Source organism: Vanacampus margaritifer, chromosome 15, assembly GCF_051991255.1.
Source record: "Vanacampus margaritifer isolate UIUO_Vmar chromosome 15, RoL_Vmar_1.0, whole genome shotgun sequence".
NCBI classification, from domain to species: domain Eukaryota; kingdom Metazoa; phylum Chordata; class Actinopteri; order Syngnathiformes; family Syngnathidae; genus Vanacampus; species Vanacampus margaritifer.
This window is the reverse complement of record NC_135446.1, coordinates 8677778-8701956: the sequence shown is the minus strand read 5'-3', so window position 1 is coordinate 8701956 and position 24179 is coordinate 8677778. Positions and strand designations below refer to the sequence as shown.

The 24179-nt window shown below is 40.4% G+C and overlaps 3 protein-coding genes across 10 annotated transcripts; 2 read left to right on the top strand and 1 right to left on the bottom strand.

The window, feature by feature from the left end:
• Positions 1-5: 5 nt before the first annotated feature.
• Positions 6-8473, bottom strand: il15ra (interleukin 15 receptor subunit alpha). Of its 5 annotated transcripts, none has more exons than XM_077543220.1 (6): positions 8074-8473; positions 6666-6866; positions 6527-6571; positions 6171-6224; positions 5100-5184; positions 6-4740 (listed from the first exon to the last, which is right to left on the bottom strand). In XM_077543220.1, the coding sequence occupies exons 1-6, from the start codon at positions 8150-8152 to the stop codon at positions 4665-4667; spliced, it is 540 nt and encodes a 179-aa protein (XP_077399346.1). In that variant the 5' UTR covers positions 8153-8473; the 3' UTR covers positions 6-4664. The 5 variants fall into 5 exon arrangements, with proteins under 5 accessions (XP_077399346.1, XP_077399345.1, XP_077399349.1 ...); XM_077543219.1 differs by having other exon boundaries at positions 6527-6574; positions 8074-8470; XM_077543223.1 differs by lacking the exon at positions 5100-5184 and having other exon boundaries at positions 6527-6574.
• rbm17 (RNA binding motif protein 17) lies at positions 8078-14323 on the top strand. Of its 2 annotated transcripts, none has more exons than XM_077543218.1 (13): positions 8078-8199; positions 9690-9821; positions 9916-10032; positions 10095-10261; positions 10364-10476; positions 10608-10658; positions 11979-12117; positions 12195-12346; positions 12448-12492; positions 12858-12931; positions 13030-13128; positions 13201-13273; positions 14086-14323. In XM_077543218.1, exons 2-13 carry the CDS (start codon positions 9699-9701, stop codon positions 14181-14183), a joined length of 1251 nt encoding a protein of 416 aa, XP_077399344.1. In that variant the 5' UTR covers positions 8078-8199; positions 9690-9698; the 3' UTR covers positions 14184-14323. The 2 variants fall into 2 exon arrangements, with proteins under 2 accessions (XP_077399344.1, XP_077399342.1); XM_077543216.1 differs by lacking the exon at positions 8078-8199 and adding an exon at positions 8731-8883.
• Positions 14324-15686: 1363 nt separating this feature from the next.
• pfkfb3 (6-phosphofructo-2-kinase/fructose-2,6-biphosphatase 3) lies at positions 15687-23691 on the top strand. Of its 3 annotated transcripts, none has more exons than XM_077543214.1 (15): positions 15687-15962; positions 17213-17341; positions 17411-17507; positions 17587-17653; positions 17726-17800; positions 17878-17934; positions 18012-18136; positions 18276-18483; positions 18563-18709; positions 18780-18884; positions 19823-19952; positions 20044-20171; positions 20243-20431; positions 20600-20622; positions 22625-23691. In XM_077543214.1, the coding sequence occupies exons 1-15, from the start codon at positions 15884-15886 to the stop codon at positions 22629-22631; spliced, it is 1566 nt and encodes a 521-aa protein (XP_077399340.1). In that variant the 5' UTR covers positions 15687-15883; the 3' UTR covers positions 22632-23691. The 3 variants fall into 3 exon arrangements, with proteins under 3 accessions (XP_077399340.1, XP_077399341.1, XP_077399339.1); XM_077543215.1 differs by having other exon boundaries at positions 21171-23691; XM_077543213.1 differs by lacking the exon at positions 20600-20622.
• Positions 23692-24179: the final 488 nt, after the last annotated feature.

Here is a 24179-nt window from a genome sequence, read left to right as displayed (position 1 = left end):
CAATGTCAAAATTGGAAAAATTGTTTATTTTCTATAACAAAATTGTACAGTCTATGAAAATATACAGATCAGTGATGTAAATTCCTACCGATACAATACTAATACAGTGACAGAATGCAGCTGCTCTAAAAGCACCACTTAATTTTCCTCACAGGATGAATAAAATATCTACTTATGAGAGGGAATTCTGTCCAGACGTGTTGCATAAATTGTTGATTATAATGCATTCCACTGGGACATCCATCGTCAGATAACATCTGGACAGGAAAAACCTCTCAGAGCCGAAACAAAGATAACAATGTAGATATTCCAGAAGAATTTATCGCATGTTTATTATGGGTGTAGTTTGCACTGGCGTAGACTAGTATCAAGTTACAAAAAGTACAAGCATATTGAGCGGCATTTTGAAGTAATAAAACAATGTATAAAAAAATATACATGTGCCTATGAAAAGTGCACAGTGATGGACTGCTACATGGCTACTAGTTCAAGAAAAAAAAACTGATGAAAAGTTTTTTGAAACAACACCAGGAATTCATTTTAGAATGATCAGGTTTAGAGGTTGGGGGAAATAACCATCAGGGTCACAAAGAGAATTCGGTACAATTCAATACAGTGGTGCCTTAAGATACAAGTGACTCAACATATGAGTTTTCCGAGAAATGAGCCGTTGTTCAGGTGATTTGTTTTGTTTTGGGGGAGAAGGGATTAGTAAGCAGGTATTTAAAACAACCACATACCTTAGCCTTTCTGTCCGCTCACTTTATGGTAGTGCTAACACCTAATGTGAAATTGCATAGAGTGCTAATGAATTGCATCTATTGGGTTGCAACACATATTTGACCATACATACATAAAATCGCAATACTCACAGGCAGGCATGGGCCGATTACCCGGTTTGATGGTTTACTATGGTTTTAAAAACTGTCAATACTGGCTGTCGCAGACTATATTTACATGCCGTCAATATTCAGGTTATGGTCAAAATTCTGGTTTCTGAAAGATTCAGAATAACCTGTTTACATGTGTGAGTAGACAAGTAAGTCTCTTGAAGAGTTTCCTTTTCAGATTCAAATCTAGTTGCCAATTTCAAATTTTTCCCTTTTTTTTTTTTGCTGTAAGCATAGCGTGTTCACTGTTAAGTCATTTCTGTTCTACTCCTTAGTTCGTTCCTCGAGTTACGACCGAGTTCCGTTCCTACGAATTTCGACTTAAGTCGGATTTCACCATTAAAGTCGATATTTACATAAAAAAAACTTTGTACAGTAATCCAAAAAAAAACAAAACATATTTGCGCGACTGAAGGAGGAATAAAGGAATTTTGTTTTCTTTGCGTGTTCCAAAATTGAAGATAGGTTTAATGCAAGAAAAATACACCTTTGCAAAAATGATTTAATAAAAAACAGAGAATCTCTGGACAGATAACAGCTTCCGATTACATCACTTAAAAAACGTGGGATTTCAGAGCGTCAAATGTGCTCTTCTACGTGTACAATAGCTTCTTATAGTTAAAAAGACCTCCTCCTTTTCATTTGTAGACTAAACATACTCTCTGGTACTTTTCCGTGAGCAGATGGCGTAAACAAGGTCAGGTGGATGTTTTTGAGACAGAATGTGTTATATAGTTGAAGGATTTTCCCATAGCAAAATCTCACAAACAAGTTGAACCAAATTTACGGTGGCCGTGACTGATGAAGAAAGTAAAGAGTGTGTGTGTGTGTTATTTCAAAGCAAATTTTGTTTTCAAGACCGAAATGTGTTTTCGCACAAAGCGCTGAGAAGGAACTTTTTTAGACTAAATAGTATGACCCAGTTTAGGTCAGATTATACCGAAATCAACACCATCTGCTCTGCACAGGACACGAAATATTTCGACAAATATAAAGAATTGGAATGTTCATAATGTGTAACAATAGTTGATATATGAAATTAGGTATTAAAAATGTTATAATATCTTTCACGACCCGGAAAAGCCGGGACCAATATTTCGTGTTTCCGCACGGACATTCATTGCTGACTGACGGCATAGCGGAGCTAATTCAAACTTAAACACGGACATGTGATGCGCCCGATGGCGAGCAGGCCTGCTCGGTAGACGTCCGTTGCTGGAGGTAACAACAACACAACTTTAAATGACTTTAAATAACTTTAAAACGGTGTAATTACTGTGGAAATTTGACGAAAAAGAAGATGCTATGGACGAGGGACGAGGCACGGGCGCCGTAAAGTCGAAACGACGTAACTCCTGCACTCCGCTTACTGTATCGATACGGCTACTCCGTGTGTAGCTTGCCGTTCGTTCCAGTGCTTCGACATTGATCTTGGCTTTCGGCAACAGGGCTGCCGCGTCAGCTTCACACGGATAGTTTCTGACCACATCAGCCTTTGTGTCAAAGCAACTGTTGATCATTGACACCATCTGACCTGATTTGTTGTGATAGCTCTTTAATAAATCTAGTCAGCTGATAGAACTGTCCAAAGAGCGCTCCAAATTCAACCAACTTCACTTCAACAAATCTCCACATTGGAATCTGTGTCCATCCAAATGAGCCTTTGTTTCAAGTCGTTCCAAAATAGCATAACTGGTTGAGGTTGAGCCTCCATTGTTGCTGTAGCCTTTTCAAACTTGATGTTAAAAAAAAAAAAAAAACATATAACCACAAAGAAAACACATTACAAGTCTAAAATATAAATTGTAGAAAAAAACAGAAAACAAGAATAGGAAGAAAGAAAAGAGTTATGTCCAAAAAACGTATCTAGTCCTACCCCTTATTCGTTTTATGTTGATAAAATGATAAGGTCATGTATTTCAACAAAAGGAAATGTATAAACCTAATCATATATACAAGGGCACTTTAACATGCCCACATTTGCCCGCACAATTCATAGACATATACTGTAATACATTTATAAATCATATCCTCATACTCACATATACAATTTTCTTTATACCCATACCGATACATCCAAACAAATTACAGCATATATACATTTTTAACAGCTCATGACTGATGCAGTAAAAAAAAAAAAATACTTTGTTTTTAAACAATTTTTTTTAATTCAGCAAGTGACTGACATCTTTTCAGGTCAGTTCCAAAATCCTTCCACAAATGAACAGCTTTTACAGAAACACACCTTTGCTTAGTATTTGTTCTTGTTTTAATTTTTTGGGTAGACACCCCTTATGTTATAAGGACTCGCTCTAATTTCAAACAGCTTCTGAGTACTGTGGCAGAGTAGATTGTGTGTGTACTTTATACATTATTTGTACCTATTTTAAATTCAACGAAGTCGTAGAATTTCATTGTATTTGTTTTAATAGATAAAGAATGAGTTGGTTGTGTATATTTTGATCGATTTATAATTCTTATGGCTCTTTTTTTGCAGTTTGAAAACAGGATTGGTATTTGTTTTATATGCGTTTCCCTAGATTTCCACACAATAGGTCAGATATGGTAATAATAATGAACAATATAATGTGTATAATGGTTTCTTATTTAGGACATCCTTAGTTTTAGAGCGTATCCCTATAATTTTTGACATTTTCCTTTTGACATTATCTGTGTGACTTCCAACATAATTTTTCATCAATAAGTACTCCAAGAAATGTATTTTCATACACTCTTTCTATTGAATTTACCATCATTTTGACCTGTTGTGTGTTTTGTCTAGTGCCAAAAACTATAAGCTTTGTTTTATTTAAGTTTAGTGATAATTTGTTCACATCAAAGCAATTTATTTATTTATTTTTTTTTTTTTAAATGTGTTTAGTTCATTGTCCACAGTAGTCAGAAGCTGCTTCAGGTTCTCTCCTGAACAGTAGAGAGTTGTGTCATCGGCGGATAAGACATTTTTGAGACACAACAGATATCATTTATATACAATATAAATCATTTGGGGCCTAGCACAGACCCTTGGGCGACTCCATGAGTAATCTTCAAGTGTTTTGATTGTATATTGTTAAACTGTAAGTACTGATATCTATTATCTAAATAACTTTCCATCCATTTATATGCCAAACCTCTTATGCCATATCTTTATAATGTATTCATTAGTATAGAATGATCTATAGTATCAAATGTTTTTTTTATATCTATAAAAATTCCCTAAAAAAATGTATGATGGAAATGAAAGCCTCGCTAGGTGTTGTTCACAAACACCAGATAGTTCCTTTCAGTTCAGTGTCAACGGATTAATAACTTTTCCATTCATGTCAACGGCAAACGATGATTTGCGATGTGAGTGTTTTGAGAGCGGTCAGGGAACAAATTCAATCTTTATCTCAAGGCACCAATGTATGTAAAAACGTGTTTAAACAGACTTTAAAAAAAAAAAAAGGAGTGCTTGCAACACTGTTGCATCACAACTGACAACTTTCAGTAAATATTTAGTGACATAACACTTAAATGTGTTGGGAATGTGACCCGGTTGCTCACAGCTTGCGGAGTGACTACGTGGGTCTTTATAGGCTGCAGTTGGGTGAGAAGCATGAGGAAATATCTTCTTATCGGTGCTTTCTCACTGCAAGTTTTAGCCAAGCCGTCGACACTTCGGACCCAATTTACATTCACGGTACAAAGAGACGAGACGGTCGCGGCTGCCGCCTTCTTTTTGTATGTGCTAACTTTTCACGTTTTACTCAACACTTGTTTACTACCTGCTTTTCAACGTGACGTGGCTTCGTTCAGAGGAAGGCCTTCTGCTGCTGTCTGCAACGGACGGCTGGCTGGCTTGCACCTCCTGAAGAAGCAAAAGGAAGGATGACGCTATTGGATATTTCGCAACAGGCAAGAGTAACAACTGTTCCCCCCTTAATGGCAACTGCAAGGCATCCAAAGAGAATCATAAAAATAGGGCTTTGCCCCCCCCCCCCCCAAACATTTTGTCATTACAGCCTTGTTCTAACATTTAAATACCGAGCTGTTGTGTGAGTAATAGTTCAAAGAACGTTCGAATGAATCATTTTTCAGCAGAAAAAAAAAATTGCAAATGACAAATAGATGTAAGAGCAAAATTTGGGGGAAAAAAGTGATCCGCAGTGAGTGGGACAACGCCATTTTGTCGTCAACAGTGTACAATGCTTTACTCTTTTGGCTTACATTTTACAAAGGAGGAGGCCAAATCCGATGAGCACAACGGCTCCCAAGATGCTACAGACGATTGTGATTGTGAAGATTCCAGATCCTGCCGGAGACAACGACTTATTAGGGGGGAAAAAATGACCTCCAACCAGTTACAGTAAACCTACAATATGACAAGCACGCTCAGCTTCTTCGGCTTGCGAGCATTAACGACACTTTATGAGGCATGAGAAGACCAATTAGCCACAAGCAGTTATTCACAATTTTAAATTGAAAAGCTGCTTGCCTGGCAATGCCAGTAGGGCCCGACAGATATGCATTTTTTGAGGCCGATGCCAATAACGATTGTTGGCAGAAAAAAATACCGATGCATAAAATTAATTTAATGCATCCATGGTGCACACACTTAAAATTAATACAAAAGAGCATTGCGATTGAATTGTATTAAAATAACTAGTTTTTCACACATTGGGAAGAACCTGTGCTTTTGTATAGTGTTATCTTATCTGTGGGTTTGTGTTCCCACAGCATTTGTGTGTGAATATTCGTTATTTGAAGGGAAAACACTCCCAAAGTCGATGCTAACTTCCTCCTAGCATTTGAATGGGATCCTCCCTTCGCTTTTAGCATTGGCGCTAGGCTAGCGATGTTTTTAAAACAAAGCATGTTTTGTATTTAAATATATAGTAGATGTAATTCTTCAAGTTTTGTGTTTAGTTTTACATTTAACTCCAACTGGGATCTCATTAAACAGCTTAAAGGATGCTTGAGGGGCAACAGAATAACATATGCTACACATTTGCTAGTTGCTAATGCTACGCAAACAAAATGGTGCATTCAGGGTACTTTCACAGCGTCGGAAACTTTGTTTTTTTCCGATGATAACGTTAAAGGGAAAATAATGGCTCATTTGACCCAAATGGCCAATTGTTTTAGCTGATGTTTAAAGGGCAATAATCGGCCGATTACAATCGACGGCCGATTAATCGCAGAATGCAATTTCTTGAGCGAGACATTCCCAACAACAGAATGCCAACTGCTGGCAATTAACAACTTGGAATCTAGAACAATAATAGAGAGCAAACTCACCACTCGTGAAAGAGCTGCTTTGTGAAAGCGAAGCGTCACTCGTGGTGACAGCGTCTACAGTATGGACACGTTGAAAGTCATCAAACTAAAGTCACAGGGCAACATGTATGGGTTTTACACATCAGCGCCGTTTCCGGCCACTGCTGGCCGCGTTCCAACACTCGCACCCCCATTCCTGCGCCCCTCAACCGCACGCTCCCGCTCATCGGTGGGAGAGCATCTCGGCTATCTGGCGGAAGCGCAAGTACTGGGACGCGGCCCACACGCCGGAAACAAAATTGATGGGTGAAAACCCGGAAGTCGGGAGTCCCGCCTCCTCCGTGGCATATAGTCCATTGGCAGCATGTGTACAATACCTGCGTCGGTGCTGTTGGATGCGTGTGCGGCACCTCCTCTGGGGTCTGCTGGAAACACAATCATTTTTGTTTCGTGGATCGCGTGACTTCAACACCCACATGAGCTATTCACATTCAAAGACAAAGTGTAAAGACTTACGTTTACATTCGAATGTGGGATGGGGATTGGACCACCGTGAGGTGCCGGGGTTGCACTTGATGAGGTTGGACGTGCCGGCCGTCCTCACGTAACCTTTGATGCAGGTGTAGCGGAACGTCCTGTTCAGCTGGTGGCAGTCTTGCGGCGGAGGCTCGGTCCGAGGCCACCGAGGGATTCCCGAGCACGGACATTCACTTTGGCCTGAAATTAATTTGCACACTTTAGGATAATCAAACATACTGGGAGGAATTATGAATAAACCAGCAACCTAACCAGGAAGATGGGGGGGGGGGGGGGGGGGAAAAGCAACAATGCACTAAAATTGGTAGTCAAGAAAACGGGAAACTGAGAAAACTAAAAGAAAATTATATAATTTGAGTTTTGAGCGTGTTAAACAAGGTATGCTAAGAAAACAAATGCAAGAATAATGGCATTATCGTTGCAGTACAAGCAGGCAGCACACGCACAGTTAGAAAAGATGCAACGCAAAACTTTATTTTACTTACTTATTTACTCCCTACATTCAAAAACAGTTACATGTACTTTGTACTGCTTGCGTTGTCAAAATAGGCTTGTTTTTTTGTGTTTCTTGTCTCTGCAAAAGATTTGGTAAAGCAACATATTCCCCATTCCTGGCTTTGTTTGATCTTGTTGGCTACAGGTTCCAGCATTCCAAATTCAGCTATCCATTAGTGCTGTCACTATCGAATATAATCTATCGATTAGACAATCGATTAATCAGTTTCATTTTAATTTTGCATTTAAGTGTATTACAAAAGTACTTTTCCTTAGTATTACTCAAAATTTTGTAACCATTATCACTTTTACCACAAATAAAAATAAACTCCAAATGTCGATTATCTGTCTCTGGATAAAATAAAAATAAAAATAAAAAACATCTCAGTGTATCACTAATTGTTGCTGTTTTTGGTCTTATTTTCTTTTTTTTTGCGTTTCCATGCATATTTCATCACTATCAAAAGCCGTATTGATTAATTATGGTAAAAAATCAAACAGCAAACAACAATCAAACAGACAAAACATTGGCTTTAATTGAGCGGCGCTCTAATTTCGTTGTATTTATTAATTTATTCACAATGACAATAAAGGCATTCTGATTCTAAAAATGTATTTCACACTTGCGCTTAGATTTTTAAGTTAATTTGCTACTTCTACAACGGGTCCTTTATTTGTTATATTATTATTTTAAAAAGCACGTGTAGTCTACTTGAGTACAAAGTGAGTACTTGTACGTGTTTGTTATTGGCTACTCCGTTTAGACAGCAACAATCTATGAATAGGCAAGACCCATAGTAGCCTAATAAATAAAATACAGTACGTACAAATAAACTTCTAAAAATAAAACGATAGAAAAAAGTGGGAGCTTCGCGAGTTTTTGGGCGCTTACCGCCGTCGGAGCAACGCGCCGCGCTCAGCACACACGCCATCGAGACACAAACTGCTAGCAAACGTGATCCCAGAGCCATCTGACAGCTCCAGTTCGACGGGAAATCACAACCGAGTTTGGCTGCCAGTAAGAACCCATCCTATTAACTTTCACTTTTACTCAACCACGAAAGTGCAGATCCTCCTAATGCTGCATTCGAGGAAGGTGGGAAGTTGGAAATATCCGACTTGGATTCTCCCACTTCCGACCTCAAAGTGTTCGAGGCAAACGTAAACAACAAAGATGGCTGAATGCGATAAATTGTTTGTTGTTCTGGTTAACGCAGTCATTCCAAATTATATTGTGTTACGTGAGCCTATTGCAAATAAATAACTAATTAAAGTATCAGTACATAAATAAATAAATTAATATCTGTTTAAAGTCGTGTATATTACGTTTTGCCAATCACTGTCTGTTTTCAGTCTCCATGGGGCTCGCCAATGTTGAGTCACGTCGGGCTCCTTTTTTCCCGACTTCGCAACTCGGACGTACGAGTTCCGTGCTCACTTCATTGTATAAAGAAATCCGACTTCCCACTTTCCCCGAATGTAGCACAATACTAACATCATCTTGGAGTCATCCGGGCGCTAGGTGGCGCGACAAGTAGAAAAAGCAACAACAAAATTACAACAACAAAACGTCACGACGTGTCGTTGACTGTCGCTCTCAGTAAGGTTTTTGCTTCCGTTCTGCTAGAACATGGCTTTTTGTTCAATGTGCAGCTAAAATAAACAATTTCATCCAATTCATATCAGCATAACTCTAAAACTGGTGAGTTTAACATTCATTACGAACTATGATTTTGTATTCTATATCAGCTGCATGGCAGTGACCAGCCACTCTAGCATGCTATGTTTAGCTAATTTCTCATGGCCTGTTAGGTTTCAAATCACTGAAATTGTGTGGCAACAAAAGGTAATCCGCTTCATTACAACCCTGACCAGTTAGCTATTGGCGACCACTTGTGTAATATGTATAGGATCCGCTTTGAGAAAATTGTTTCCAAATCAATAAAAAAATCGTTACAAAATACAATAAAAACGAAAATGCTTTTTAAAAAACGAAAACTAACTGAAACTACATTTTATGTTTACATTACTAACTATAACTAACTATAATTATAGCAAAAATGTCTTTCGTTTTAGTCTTTGGTAATAAATTTAATGCGTGAGCCTTTGGGGATGATTTTAAATGTGATTTTAAGTAGTTTTATTTTGATATTAACCGGAATAAGGACATTTGAAAGTGTGCCACACAAAAGTGCCATCATCTAGCAGCAGCTAATAGAAAAGCACCTTCAGTTGACGTTGTCAACCCCCCCCCCCCACCCCCCATGGTGTTTTTTAAATATTGCGCACTTTTTTTCTTTTTAACTAATACTGAAACTAACTAAAAATAAGCATTTATGAAATAACTGAAACTAATAAAAACTAACAGAACCACCTTGAAACTAATTAAAACTAACAAAATTTAAAAACTCAAAACAAAATAAAAACTAATTAAAATGAAAAATTCCCAAACTATAATAAACCGGGTCCAAATAGACTGAAATCAAACTTCTTCTCTTTTTTTTGCAGGTAACCGTAATGTCGCTGTATGATGACCTCGGCGTGGGTGCGAGTGACACCAAGACCGAAGGATGGTCCAAAAACTTCAAGCTGCTGCAATCCCAACTTAAAGTGAAGAAAGCAGCTCTGACCCAAGCCAAGGTACGAATAAGCACATCCGTTGGTGTAGTCTAAAATGAGGCTCAGGTACCACTGGTATTTATGACTGTGTTGCTAAATACGTTCTTGTGTGCAGACCCATCGGACGAAGCAGACTACCGTTTTAGCTCCTGTCATTGATCTAAAGCGAGGAGGTCCCAGCGAAGACAGACAAATCCCAGACCCTCCTCCTCATGTCGCTGTTGGGCTCAAGGTCTGCATCACATTTTATTTAATTGGTAAGCATCCCCATTGAACCTACAATAAATATCACAGGAGGCCGCACCCATCGGCTTCTCCTCCGGAGATGTGCTGATCCCGCTCGCCGATGAGTACGACCCCATGTTTCCCAACGACTATGAGAAGGTGATGAAGCGGCACAGGGAGGATAGACAGCGGCAGAGGGAGCAGGAGCGCCAGAAGGAGATTGAGGACAGAGAAAAGTATACCAAATCATATCTTGTGAAGATATAAAATGTATTCACAAGTTTTTTTTTTGGTGGTGGTTTTATCACTAACACCTATTTCAACCCTTTCCCCACCAGGAAAAGGAAAGACAGACATGAAGGAGGAGCCCCAAGCGGCTTCTCAAGATTCCCAACAGCAGAGGAGGATTCTGAGGAGGAGGAAGATTATGAGAAGGAGCGACGAAAACGAAGTGAGCATTTTTGTGGCTTGTCTTCTATCATCTATATAACCAAAACAAATCTATAAAATACTTACTTAACGGTGTATTTGTGTGGAAATCTAGTAGAATGACTGTTCATTTGTGTGTGTCTGTTTTCTTAGGTATGGGTGGTGCTGCCATTGCTCCGCCTTCATCACTTGTGGACAGAGATGGTGAGTATGATGGGCCGTCACGTTCACTTCTGAAAGACTCTCACACATCCGATATCTGTGCATTTCGGTTATGTGTGCATGAGAGAGAATGTCTCAGTAGTGTATTAAAGTGAAAAAAATGAGTAGTTCTTACACACACTACTGAAATACTTATTTCAATGTTATGAGTATTTCAGTATGTCTAAGTACATTTCAGTGTGATTATGTATGCATTTCAACAAATTGTGTGCAAAAGTGTGTGTGCGTTTCAGTTGCGTGTGTATGAGTCAGAGGTAATCTTAAATTATGTCCTGTATGGCCTCTAATAGATAACATGGTTCATAAATAATTTTGAAAAATCACTAAGACATCACATCATAATGTTCACTTGCAACCTGTTAAAAGGAACCCCAATTGTAATGACAAGTTTGCTCTATATTATTTATTTGGTTGTTGCCAAGATAACTATGAGCAATATTATAGAGCAAACTTGTCTTGACCGTCGGGGTTCCTTTTAACATAAATCTGATTCTGAACGTAATAGCTCAGTTTGTCCACCAGAGGGGGGAATTGTCAGTATCAAGGAGAAATTTGTTTGAATTAAACATTTTTCCTCCAATGCAATGAATACTTGTTCATTTAAAGGATAAGAAAGCCAATTTTTTGAGGTGGAAAAATATTGGAGGTTTATCATCTTTTTTAAATGTTATTTTATTTTTATTTTTTTTATTTTTTATTTAAAAATATATATATTTTTGGGGTGTTTGTGTGTGTGTGTGTGTGTGTGGGGTGGGGGGGGGGCTTTTTATCAGCCGCCAAAGCATTTCAATAGCCATCAATTTTATGCACATTTTCATTATTCACGAGTCACCCTGGTTTCTATCCCCTGAAGATTTGGAAAAGACTCTTAGAAGACTACCATCTCACACTAGCTCACATCTTAAGACAAATGATAGTTTTTAACTTTGTATTAACTTGCAGTACAAACATAGTACCTCCAATGATATTAACATTTTAAGTGAGTTGATTTTGTGAAATAAATGAGTTTATATATATATATATATATATATATATATATATATATATATATATATATATATATATATATATATATATATATATATATATATATATATATATAAAATAAATTAACAAAATGAGTTTGTACACTTAATGTTGGTGTGCGGTTCAGCATGTATTTAGTCCATATTTAAAATGTAATTTTTGTCATACATCTGGTTTGGAAGTGCACGTCCCTTTGTGGCTCCCCAAGTAGCACTGATGAAAAAGTTTAGCCCACGACATCATTTAAGTTTCCCATCCCTGATTTACATGCACAAGGCTCATCGGCATTCCCATACGAGGATGAAGGTCGTCCTACCAGAGGCTCAAAGGCCGCCATCCCCCCGCCCATGTACGAGGACTCGGACCGTCCGCGTTCCCCGCCCGGACCAACCAGTTCCTTCCTGGCTAACATGGGGTGAGCGAGACGCCTTAACTTTCTGCATTTCTAAGACAGCGTTCGTCCACCTAATGCAAACGTACCTGTTCCTGCAGAGGTACGGTGGCACACAAAATCATGCAGAAGTACGGCTTCAAAGAGGGTCAGGGTCTCGGCAAGCACGAACAGGGGCTCAGCACGGCGCTGTCTGTGGAGAAGACGAGCAAAAGAGGAGGCAAGATTATCATCGGGGACGCGGCGGAAAAACGTAAGGCGATCCATGAAGGATTTTGATGCTGTGATACTTTTTCATGTGCGTTTGACTATTTTTTTGAATGCATCTACTTTGTATTGTGTCGTCCTGAGTAGCAGGGGCCCCGCTGCCAGTTGCCCCTGAGACTTCCGGAGGAGCAGGTTAGACCACCCTGTACAATAGACACACACACATAAATTAAAATAAATACAATTGACTGCACTTTTTTTTGTGCCTATCCTCGTTGCTTAAATATTTATTCTCTCGAGATTTCAAGTGTAAGCTGACCCCCATATACACTACAGTGGTGCTTTTGTGTGATGTTTTTCTTTAGAGAGGGGGGAAAAGTATTACAACACACATCGCACGAACTCCATAGAAATTTCTCCAGATTAAATTATAGCTGTATTGCGTTACATGCCTGCACTCTAACAATACAGTTTGATACAACACATCTTTTTTTTTCTTTGTTACAAACCTTTTGGTTGCACCATGGAGTTGTTGCTAAATGTTTTCTCCACTGCAGCGGATTCCAAGAAGTCTGACGCTAACCCGCTCACAGAGATCCTCAAAACCCCCACCAAAGTGGTCCTGCTGAGGGTACGTTTGTCACGTTACGAAATTTCACGACCAAACATTGAGGTGGACTCATTTGTTGGGTTTTGTGAGCGTTGAACCTTTCGGCCCCTGCGTTTTAGAACATGGTGGGCCGAGGAGAGGTGGACGAGGACTTGGAAGGGGAGACCAAAGAAGAGTGCGAGAAATACGGCAAAGTGATTAAATGTGTCATTTTCGAGGTGAGCGGCAAAAGGTCAAATCGGCCTGAATGCAGTCTTAATGTTAACCCCGACTCAACACGCTCTTTCCAGATTGCCGAAGTACCCGATGATGAAGCTGTCCGAATATTTCTGGAGTTTGAAAGAGTGGAGTCAGCTATCAAAGGTTCGGATCTCATTGAGCCTTATCTAATACTTGAGATGAATTGCAGCTATGAGATCACATTCATTTGATTATCTAATTGCATGATTTTCCTACTACCGTTGTATAACTGCTCTATTATCGTGGGGTGAAGTGTGTTGCTTTGTAATTGGGTTGGCCCAGATCAGAAACCAGGTGAGACTGGGCTCCCTGTGGTGTTATATCAGATGTGGCCCAGCAACCCAGTCCAGTCTCCCAGCGGGACCGAAACAGAATCGGTCTTACATCACAACACTGGCGAAGCAGGGCGGGCAAAAAAAAACAACAACCTCCAATCATAATTCTTACTTATAATGATGTATCTTTAGAACAGTTGAGGTAGCTAATAGATTTAGAAAGAGAGCTTTTTGAATCTTGTCAAAGTATGTAAATGTCGATTTTGTATGATAGCTGACATGAAAGCAGCGACTCTCAAAAGTGTAGTGGTATGCAGGCTCCCTCTAGTGGTACTTAGAAGCACTGCCTAAGCACATTTGAGTTGCATTTCATTATAATCTTAGTTCAAACAGGCTATAAATCAATATTCTATTATATAAATGGTAAAAGGTGTATACGCATCTGAATGTTGTCTTCTGCAATCAAAGTAATGCACTATATATTTCTGGCATAGATAGATGACAAAAGATGTATTATTTTTCATCAATAAATGAGAACTTCCAGACCCGTAAAGTGAAATTCGATAATTTTCTCACAGCAAATTGTTTGCAAATGGCTGATTTAAAGCGTTGTTTGATTTACCTTGACGAGGTTTGACCGTTGCCTTCTGTTTTCCGCAGCTGTGGTGGATCTGAACGGACGTTATTTCGGCGGACGGGTCGTCAAGGCCTGCTTCTACGATCAAGACAAATTTCGTGTTTTTAACCTGGGCGAGTAGTCATGAGGCCGTCATTTCCTGTCATGTACATACACCCCTTTCAAATTTTCTTGTTTTTTGTATGAATTATGTGTAGGTTTTTGTTGTCATGTGGAGATGAGAAATACCTTTTCCTCTAAAGAATAAAGGGTTGAAATTCATTTTTCTTTTGTTTTGTCTTGCAATAGTAGTACACTCTTTCCAAGAAACCTTCTTTTCCCTGCCGCACTAGCGTCTCCAAGGGGCAGAGAATTTTAACTTTGTCCCCCCCCCAAGTGCATTATGGAACAGAGCCTCAGCCTCATTCAGAACTTATGTAAGTGCTGGGGGCCTCTGGGGGTTTTGTGTGGCAAGACGTCAGGGAGAAGGAATCCCACCAGAGTACCTTTTAATTCAGAAACAAATTGGATGGAGAAATGAGAAGTATCCCGTTTGGGACGCTTTATTCTTTAAGTCATTTGCTCTTTCCAGATAAAAAAAATTAATAAATCACAAACCTGATTGAAAAATTTACCAACACTTTTCTGTGGGGTACATCTGAGCTGACAAACGTGCCAAATAAATGAGCCACAATCATCCACCTGGCTCACTTTCAGTACACGTAAAAAAAGATAATCACTGACTACACATCATAAATGTTGGCATAAATAGCAGGTTTGTTTTGAACTGCCGTGTTAGAACGTGTTGTGAACGTGTGTGGCCCATGGCTGTTTTGCGATTGGCTGCTTTTAAACTGACCCACATACCAACCTGTGAGACATGAGACTGGATGAAGAGGTCATAATTCATATCTTAAACTAGGGTCACTTAATTTAGGATGAGCAACTCATATTTTGACTTAATACAACGTAGCAAAGTCTAGTAAGATATGTGAAAACACACAGAAACGTTACAATAGTTTTTAGCTGGCAGTGAACTTCTCCTGAGTTCATATGTCTTTAATTTGTAATGAATAAAAATATGTTTACACCAGGAGAGATCTTGTTTCCTGAGGCTTGTACAGAACTGGTATTTTTGTAACTACATCCACTATGACTAAGTGGTACAAGCCTGAGCAGTAAACAAGTGCCAATCTACATGTTTTACTCAAGAATCCTAAAAGGCAGGGAGAAAATAACTAAAAATAGAGAAGGGCATGATTACATGACAACAGGTGTGATAGGGAACATTCTTACTATCATTATTATTGTTTTAAAATGAGACTTCATTATTCGTGACTCAAACATTCCCTAATAGAAAGTTATATTTAAATATTGCCACTTTATTCAAATAATTATCTTTTATTTATTGCTATTTGCATTACTCTACCAATTAAGTGATTCATGAGAAACATTTATGGTAGCCGACTGCCCTCGTCATACTAAAAAATATATTTTTGCACTACTCATGTTCTAGGAGTAATGATTATAAGTGACCACTAGGTAGTGCCGCTAGGGCCAAGTCCTCCCCGAATGATGTTGAGGCAATGTGTCGTCATCCCAGTCACGTTGCCGCGCCACCGGGCGGGGTTAAATAGCGGATGTACGCCGCAGACCGGCAGATTAGTTCTACTCAACACTCAGCCGACACTCAGCCGGGCTCGATCGTTTTTCTTGCTCAGGCAAAAAAAAAGAAAAAAGAAAGATTTTTTTTTTTAAATATATTTTCTAATTTGGTGGTGGTGCGTTTGAATCGCAGTGCTTCCCACTGATCGTGTGCGACTTTCCCCAAGTCTTCAAGGAATGCCCAGAGAGCTAACCCAGAACAGGATCCAAAAGATCTGGGTGCCTACCAAAGATGATAAGCCAGCACCCCGTAGAGGTAAAATACGTTATTATTGATATAATACATGTATTTTAAAATGAGTAGTGTATATCGTTCTATGACCTCTGTGGTGTACTGTGCTCTCAAGCTCCATTGTCGACGACACCGCCCCCCATTTGAGAGAATATGCGTTGATTTGAACTGTTCTTATTTTATCTACAATTATAATTTACGTCTACTAACTGTGATTGTGGGTTGGTTGTAAGTGGCAAAAGCGCGGTAGCTGAGTGCACTTGTCCTACAAAGGCATGCGCGGCACGCCTCGACCGGTGCGTGACTAGACACAGGTCGCCATGGCAACCGCATTGCGCCGCAACCCGGCGTGGGATGCTGCTAAAGAAACGGCCTTTTATTGGTCGGTGGGCAACGCGTGTATATGGCGCGACACTGATGTGGGAATAAGGTGGTACGGAGGGGGGGGGGGGTATTCTTTTTAAACAGCCTCCTATGCTCAAAGCGTGTCTTTGCAACACAGTAGGCTACTCTAAAAAAGTAGAGTCAGTGTTGCCTATATTTGGCGAATCTTCAAAAGCTTCTATAGTGACTATTTTTCCAAAAAGTGACTCAGATGACAAGCACGGGATCATTTCCACGTTGTCCTGTATACCGAGAAAGACGCCCGGTGGAAGGCAATTGTGTGGTCAATCCAGTCTTGCCTCACCTGTGCAACTCGACATTAGAAAAGAAGGAATGAAGCATTATAATTCTCGATTGGTGGAGTTCTCTTTCACATTCACAAATTTATTTATTTATTTTCGCCCAAAATTTTTTAATTTTCCCCATAAGAGGCTTTGCATTTTTGCCACTGCTCAAGTAAATTGCAGAAGAGTAGGAAAAAAAACTTGTGTTGAATAATAACATTGTTATTTCCTTTTTCTATCATGTGCAAAATACATATAAATAATTTAAGATATTTTATGCACAAAGCAACACAAATATAGGTGGTGTTCATGTAAAAGGTGAGACAGAGCCACTGACGATGTCTGACTGTCAATTACCGGCCTTAATCTCTTTTTTTCCGGTCATGTGGTTTGAGTGTTATGGAAACAAGATTACGGTGACGGTAGAACTTGAAGTTGATTTTATGTGACATAAAGAAATGCTGAGTAAGCGTAACATATTGGTTGCAGGGCAAGTGGAAACAATTCATGCCCGGGTGCCGTGGAAAAAAGTGGGTCATTGGTGTAATGTAAATCCAATGCTCGGTTCAATGTCGTTGCATTTAAATCAGAACGTTGTCCCTACAGCGGGCGGCGCCCCCCACATCGCCAACCCCCCTACCGTCATCGTGATGGTGGGGCTGCCGGCTCGGGGCAAGACGTACATGTCCAAGAAACTCACACGCTACCTCAACTGGATCGGCATGCCCACCAAAGGTATGCGCGCCGCCGATGGATTAAAAGTGCCGTAAAGTGTCTTCTCACAATTACGTTTGCCGCCCGCAGTCTTCAACGTGGGGGAGTACCGCAGGGAGGCGGTCAAAAACTACAGCTCCTATGATTTCTTTAAGTCGGACAACGAGTGTGCCGTCAAGATCAGGGAGTAAGTGGACACGCACGTGTAAAATACAATATAGAGGGTTAATGATAAAAAACAACTAACAACCGTTTTTGTCCTTCAGACAATGTGCCTTAGCAGCCTTGAGGGACGTCAAGTCCTACTTGCAAGACGAGGGAGGCCAAGTTGCGGTAAATTTCCCATCATGCATCAGCGGTTAAATCCAACCGAGAAAACAGACTAAGACGGCATTTCTACGGCAGGTGTTCGACGCGACCAACACGACGAGGGCCAGGCGAGGGCTCATCCTTCAGTTTGGTGTCGAGAATGGCTTCAGGGTATGTGGTCACTATGGCAACCGCGTCGCTCGTGGGTTCGGCGTTACAGCGACCACATTTGCTCTTTTTCTTTCCAGATCTTTTTCATCGAGTCCGTCTGTGATGACCCGAGCGTCATTGCATCAAATATCATGGTGAGTTACAAACCTCACATGCAACTGATCACTCACTGATCATTTGGGGATTTTTTTTTTCTCTGACCTTCTTCCAGGAAGTGAAGGTTTCCTGTCCAGATTACAAAGATTGCAACAAAACGGATGCCATGTTGGATTTCCAAAGGCGGATCGAATGTTACAAAGCCAGCTACCAGCCTCTGAACCCTGATCAATACGACAGGCAAGAATCGGGATATCCACTCAGTCCTCATCATCAACACGATATACTTTATCGCTATTTTCACTTCAAAGTACCTTGGCGCGTATTTATTTCTCAAACAATATGAAAAAGTCAAGTTAATCCGATTCTCTACCTGCAGGGACCTCTCCTTCATCAAGGTGATAGACGTGGGCCGCCGCTTCCTGGTCAACCGCATCCAGGATCACACCCAGAGCAAGATCGTCTACTACCTGATGAACATCCACGTCCAGCCGCGCACCATCTACCTGTGTCGACACGGAGAAAGCACAGACAACCTGGAGGGGCGGCTGGGGGGCGACGCCGGCCTATCACCGAGGGGCAGACAGGTTAATGGGGCGGGGTCTGAAGATCGAGTGCCACGTTAGTAGAAATCAGGCGCTGAATGTTGTGCGCTCTCCATTGTAGTTTTCTACCGCCTTGACTGGATTCGTAAGGGAGCAGCAGCTGAAGGATTTGAAGGTCTGGACCAGCCAGTTGTGCTGCAGCATCCAGACAGCCGAGCACCTGGGGGTCCCGTACGAACAGTGGAAGGCCCTCAATGAAATTGACGCAGTGGGTGTCACTCTCTGGATTTTTTTTTTTCCTCTTTGCCCTGCGCAAATATTCTACTTTGAACTTTTAGGGTGTGTGTGAGGAGATGACGTACGATGAGATTAAGGAGAAATTCCCTGAGGAGTTTGCCTTGAGGGATGAGGATAAATATTACTACCGCTACCCTGCTGGAGAGGTACGCCTCCACGTACTCATACACTCTAAAAACAGTTGGGGCAAAAATAACACAAAATGGGTCTAGAATGGACCGACCCAACTTTCTTTTGTTATTTAACCCAAAAAGTTGGGTCAAATAAATAACCCACAAAACAACCCCAAAAATGAATAAACCAAAAAGCAACTCAATTGCTGGGGGGTTGCTTTGTGAGTTATTCATTTGACCCAGCTTTTTGGGTTAATTAAATAACCCAATTGAATAAAGTAAAAATAATAATAATCCGACAGTTCCGACCCAATTTTTGAGCTATTTAACCCAAAAAGTTGGGACAAATAAAATCAATAACCCACAAAGCGACCCAATTTTTTGGGGTTGTTTGTGGGTTATTCATTTCACCCAACTTTTTGGGTTAATTGAATAACCCAATTGAACTGGGTCAAAAATGATCCCAACCAACTTTTTAATCCAAAAAGTTGGGTCAATTTAAAAATTAATAACCTACAAACAACCCAATTTTTTGGGGCTGTTTCTATGTTATTCACTTAACCCAAAAAGTTGGGTCAAATTAATGGAATGAACTGCTATTTATAGCGCTTTTTTAGCTATATGTATTGCCCAAAGCGCTTTACATAGCCTCACATTCAGCCATTCACACACCAGTGGCAAAGCCACCCCCCAAAAAATCATTTTATTACTTCACTTTTTGGGTTAATTGAATACAGCATGTAACCCAAAATGTTGGATCGGTTCCTTTTTGTCCCAATTTGGGTTATTTTTGACCCAACTGTTTTCAGAGTGTATACAATATAATAGAAATGCATTAATCTCCCACCTTTTCCCTCCTGCACAACTATTTTACACTAAGCTAAAAAAGAAGAAGCTAAAACTAAACTAAATCTACACTCACTGCTTGCATAACCTGAGATGAGATTCAATGAAAATTGTGTTGACTATAGTCCTACCAGGACCTGGTCCAGAGGGTGGAGCCGGTCATCATGGAGTTGGAGCGTCAGGAGAACGTGCTGGTCATCTGCCACCAGGCCGTCATGCGCTGCCTCCTGGCTTACTTCCTGGATAAAAGCGCAGGTGGGCACACCACCTACATAGTTACCTCATCATCATCATCATCATCATCTGGCATGTGGCATCACCATGAATGTGTTTTTCAATCTTGCAGATGAGATGCCCTACCTGAAGTGTCCCCTTCATACTGTGCTGAAGCTCACCCCTGTGGCCTACGGGTGCAAAGTCGAGTCCATCTCTTTGAATGTGGAAGCTGTGAACACTCACAGAGACAGACCAGAGGTAAGGCCTCATCAAGTACTGACTGATCAGTATTACCATTGAACATTATGTATAATTGTGATTGTGCACAGGAGGTGAAGAGGTGTCCCGGAAGCTTGATCCGGAGGAACAGCGTGACGCCTCTGACCAGCCCGGAGACAAACATCAAGAAACCTCGCATCGACGACTTGGATGAGGCTCCCATCCAGGAGCTCCCCCATTCGGTGGCTTCGTTGGCACTCTGCAGCCCGTCGCACCTTCCGCTAACACTGGCCAGCCAGGTCGGTCCCAATAAACACACACACACGCACAAATCAGTCACGGTCACATGTCAGTTTTTAACATCATATCAGGTTATATGTAGTTGCAAGTAGATTGCATGTTTTCTCACTTACTTATGACACATCCTCTTTTCCTGTGCTGCCTTCTCCTGCTCTGCACCTTTGCAGCACTGGCTGGGCAAAGTTTGCCTGTAAGTATTCATATGGCTACTTAGTGTGATTGATTGCAAAAATGTTGATTGACTTTATGACAAGTATGCATTATGAATACTGTACACAGAGGTGGAGGACTCATGTTGCATGATTTGACTCAACTCAGACTAAATTGCGAATTTTAGGAGCTGGGACTTCCTTCACTCTAGAAATTGTTGAGTCAAAAGTAGCCCAATTATGGATCAAAAATGGACCGATACACTTTATGGGTCAATTTGACCCAATTTTCTGGGTTGTTTTATACAAAAGCACCCAAGTATAGGATCTGACCAATGTTTATGAGTTGTTTTACACTAAAAGACCCATTTCTCTTTCACTTGTCGAATTGCTGTATTTCTTACGCTATCAACCATTACTTTCACTGACGTTAATGAAAGTGGAGAGCTGCTTCCTGGCAGTGAAAGTTTAGACATCATGTTCTTCTCATGCTCATCAATGTTGTCACTTTTGCAACGCTCTTGTCGAAGTCAGATGCGCTAACTCCCCGCTCATCTTGGTATTGGGTTTATTTTGTGTGTTTAAAAAGACGAAGCATCCGCCACTACCTGGAAGTGGTTTCGCTGGTAGTCTTTCAAAGCAGTTAGCTTTGATGTTGATTCTTAGCCCCACCCCCACCTCTCCCCAGAGCTGCTACATTAGCTAAAAGATGATTTCACAGTACGCTAAAAGTATTAAAGATGTGAAAACTGCATCGAGTTCACCTCAAAGTCTGTTTGTTGTATAGCCTAGATTTTTGTCCATGCTAGGCTAGTGCGATTCAACCCTAGATAAGTAGTTTTATGCATATTTCAACACTTAAAGGGACTGCAACATGAAAAATCAACTTTTTGGCGCTTTTAGCCACGCCAAAATGCTAATTCCTCACCAAAAACATGACCAAAGTTGTGTTTTCCTCCATTTGCCCCTGTATGAAAAATTCTAGGTTATTCTGCTCTCCAAGCACCAGCCCCTCCCAACCTGAGAAAACGAGCCGTTGGCACGGTTTGACGTCATTGCGTGCGGCCCCACCTCCGCACTAAACGCACGCCCACTTTCTCTGAGACCTCCCTCCATGGGATAATGACAAAAGTAGCCTTTATCAATAAACATTGTGTCCAAATGAATTCAAAGCAATTCATTATTCTTCACATTTGCAACGTCAAAGTGCAATGAAATGGCAATTGGCTGTCTTAAAATCCATTGGCTAACACTGGTGTAAACTACTAGTAAAACATTTGCGCTGATAAATTTGAATGAATGGATGGTGTAGACTGTAGTGGATAGTGAGCTCGCCACATAAGCAATAGGGCTTGTGTGTTTGGTGCTTCTTTTTTATTTTCCTTCTCCTCCTTCTTTCCTCTCAACTCTCTGCTCTCCTCCTCTTCCACGATTTTGTTTCAAATGTTTATTCAAAAATGGATGGCTTGCGTGACCAAAAGCAGAGATCTGTATTTTTCGTGGGCGTTGCGCGAAGCCGCAAGCTCGGATGACGTCATGAGAGGGGCGCGGCAGCCACAGGGGAGGGGCGGGGTTTTACTGAAACGAGCGTTTGACTTCCGGGTAAGACAAATAGCCACCGAAATAACTCATATTTCAGAATAAATTACATCGCGATTGTGTCAAAGGTAAGATTTCATCATTATATGTCTATGGTTAACTGTGGAAGGGCTTAAAATACCATGGTGTCGTCTCTAAGATGCACAATTAAGCAAAACAAGGAGCCACTCATTAAGTGCTGTTGCTGCGAGGGCATGCAAGTCCCCTCCATTCACAATTACCCGAGGAATATGAGGGGGTCAGCTCACTCGTTCAAAGTGTTGACACCGTGTAAAAATACCGGCAGATGATGTAACTTGTAGTTTGTAGGCATTAGTGACACGCGACGGTTTTGTGCGTACACAGCCGTTTGTCTCGTTGCTATGCATTTACCAAACATTATATGGAGGGTGAACTTGAGTGTTAACATTGGCGTCGTGTTTGTTTGTGTGTGTGTGTTCGCAGAACCTGAGGAGACACTCCTGGCGCCCTGCCGGTCACGAAGCAGCAATGCAATGACGCTCCATCCGGCGCCCTTTCACTCAAAACTTCGACACAATGAAAGTTCTTCTACAAAAAGCCTTTTCAAATCGAAACGATGACATCATCTTCCCCATCCCCACTTTATTTTGATTTCTGTCTTTTTTTCTATCCAAAGATGTCATTTCAAAGCAAAACTCATCTTCACTTTCATGCCTTCCTTCAAGATATTTCTACTGGGACTTGCGAATTTGTAAGCAAATTGTGACTCATCTATTCAGTCTCGCTATAGTTCACACTGGAGACTTTTATTGGATTGTATTTATTTTACACTGGAATTTTTCACGTTTTTTCACGTGGGTGTAAAGGCGGAGCCAAAGTGTTGAATTATTTTGCACATTTGGATATTGAATTGTTGTGTCAGTGTCTTGAATGTGCTTCAATACAAGCTGCTTCACTTGAACGGAGGGCGATGGCTCGTTCGCCGTAGAGTGCCTGTAGCGCTTGTTTTGCAAGCCTATTACTTTCTCCGGTTACGTTTTTCACGACATGTCATATCGTCACATATTCAGATGAGTATCTCTTCATAGTGTTCATTTAGCTCGTTACTACTAAACACGTCGAATGAAACAGGGTCTTGCCGCTGTTGGGGAAATGTTTTAATCTTTGGCGTTTGTAATTGTAAGCACTTCTATTTTTCTGATAACAAAGCGTGCTGTTAATAATATGTTTGTAAATATGAGCACCGGAAAGTTGAGATGGATGAAAGACTGCTGACTTTCTTGGGAGAATTTGAATGAAAATGTGTCATTTTATGTTTTTGTACTAATGGTGGGACTTAGAGAGCAAGCAGGGTTTGTGTAGAGAAAAACTGCTTCTCGCATATTTTGTTGGCATGTTAGTACAATATACTTGAAGTGTTTATTTTTTGTTACTGTTTTATTATGTTTCTTATTTATTTGTATGTAGTTTTTGACACACAGATGGGCTCTAATGCAGGAAATGGCATACTTAATTTTGCATCTGTTGGACCAATAAAACTACTAAAAGTACACTTTGTCAATGTCCTTTCTATTGCGAATAGCTTTTATGGTGCCTGCTCACATAGTGTCCACAACACACTCATTCCCACACTTGGTGAGTCACCCACCTTTGACCGTGTGTGTTGATAAAATGATTGGTGCAATTCAGGATGTTGCAGTGAAGTTACATCAGTGTGGAAGATAAAAACTTTCTCCATTATGGTTTACTGTATTACAATTTCAGAGTGTGGATTATCTAATACTAGAAAATAGGGATAGGCCGATCATCGACCGGGTTGATTATCGTAGCTGATAATTGGCTTCTTTTTTTCTTTTTCTTTTTTTACAGATCTGAAGGCTACAGGATCAATTTAACTTTGTTAACCTCAGGGAACCTTTTATTTATTTATTTTATTATACAATTTATATTATATTAAAAATCCTTCAACAAGTGGAACATTTGAAACGTTTTAACAAGCATGCTTAATGGCATTTTTTTCTCTCCATTCTAACGTTAA

Excerpts from the sequence above, each read along its gene's own strand:
- rbm17 (XM_077543218.1), top strand. The coding sequence starts at position 9,699 with ATGTCGCTGTATGATGACCTCGGCGTGGGTGCGAGTGACACCAAGACC. Across the intron at positions 10,033-10,094 it reads ATGTCGCTGTTGGGCTCAAG|GAGGCCGCACCCATCGGCTT; the intron begins GTCTGCATCACA and ends TAAATATCACAG. Across the intron at positions 12,118-12,194 it reads TCCTTCCTGGCTAACATGGG|AGGTACGGTGGCACACAAAA; the intron begins GTGAGCGAGACG and ends CTGTTCCTGCAG.
- pfkfb3 (XM_077543215.1), top strand. The coding sequence starts at position 15,884 with ATGCCCAGAGAGCTAACCCAGAACAGGATCCAAAAGATCTGGGTGCCT. Across the intron at positions 15,963-17,212 it reads TAAGCCAGCACCCCGTAGAG|CGGGCGGCGCCCCCCACATC; the intron begins GTAAAATACGTT and ends TTGTCCCTACAG. Across the intron at positions 20,172-20,242 it reads CTCACAGAGACAGACCAGAG|GAGGTGAAGAGGTGTCCCGG; the intron begins GTAAGGCCTCAT and ends GATTGTGCACAG.
- il15ra (XM_077543219.1), bottom strand. The coding sequence starts at position 8,152 with ATGGCTCTGGGATCACGTTTGCTAGCAGTTTGTGTCTCGATGGCGTGT. Across the intron at positions 6,867-8,073 it reads GGCGCGTTGCTCCGACGGCG|GCCAAAGTGAATGTCCGTGC; the intron begins GTAAGCGCCCAA and ends AATTAATTTCAG. Across the intron at positions 4,741-5,099 it reads GGCCTCCTCCTTTGTAAAAT|GAGGTGCAAGCCAGCCAGCC; the intron begins GTAAGCCAAAAG and ends TTGCTTCTTCAG.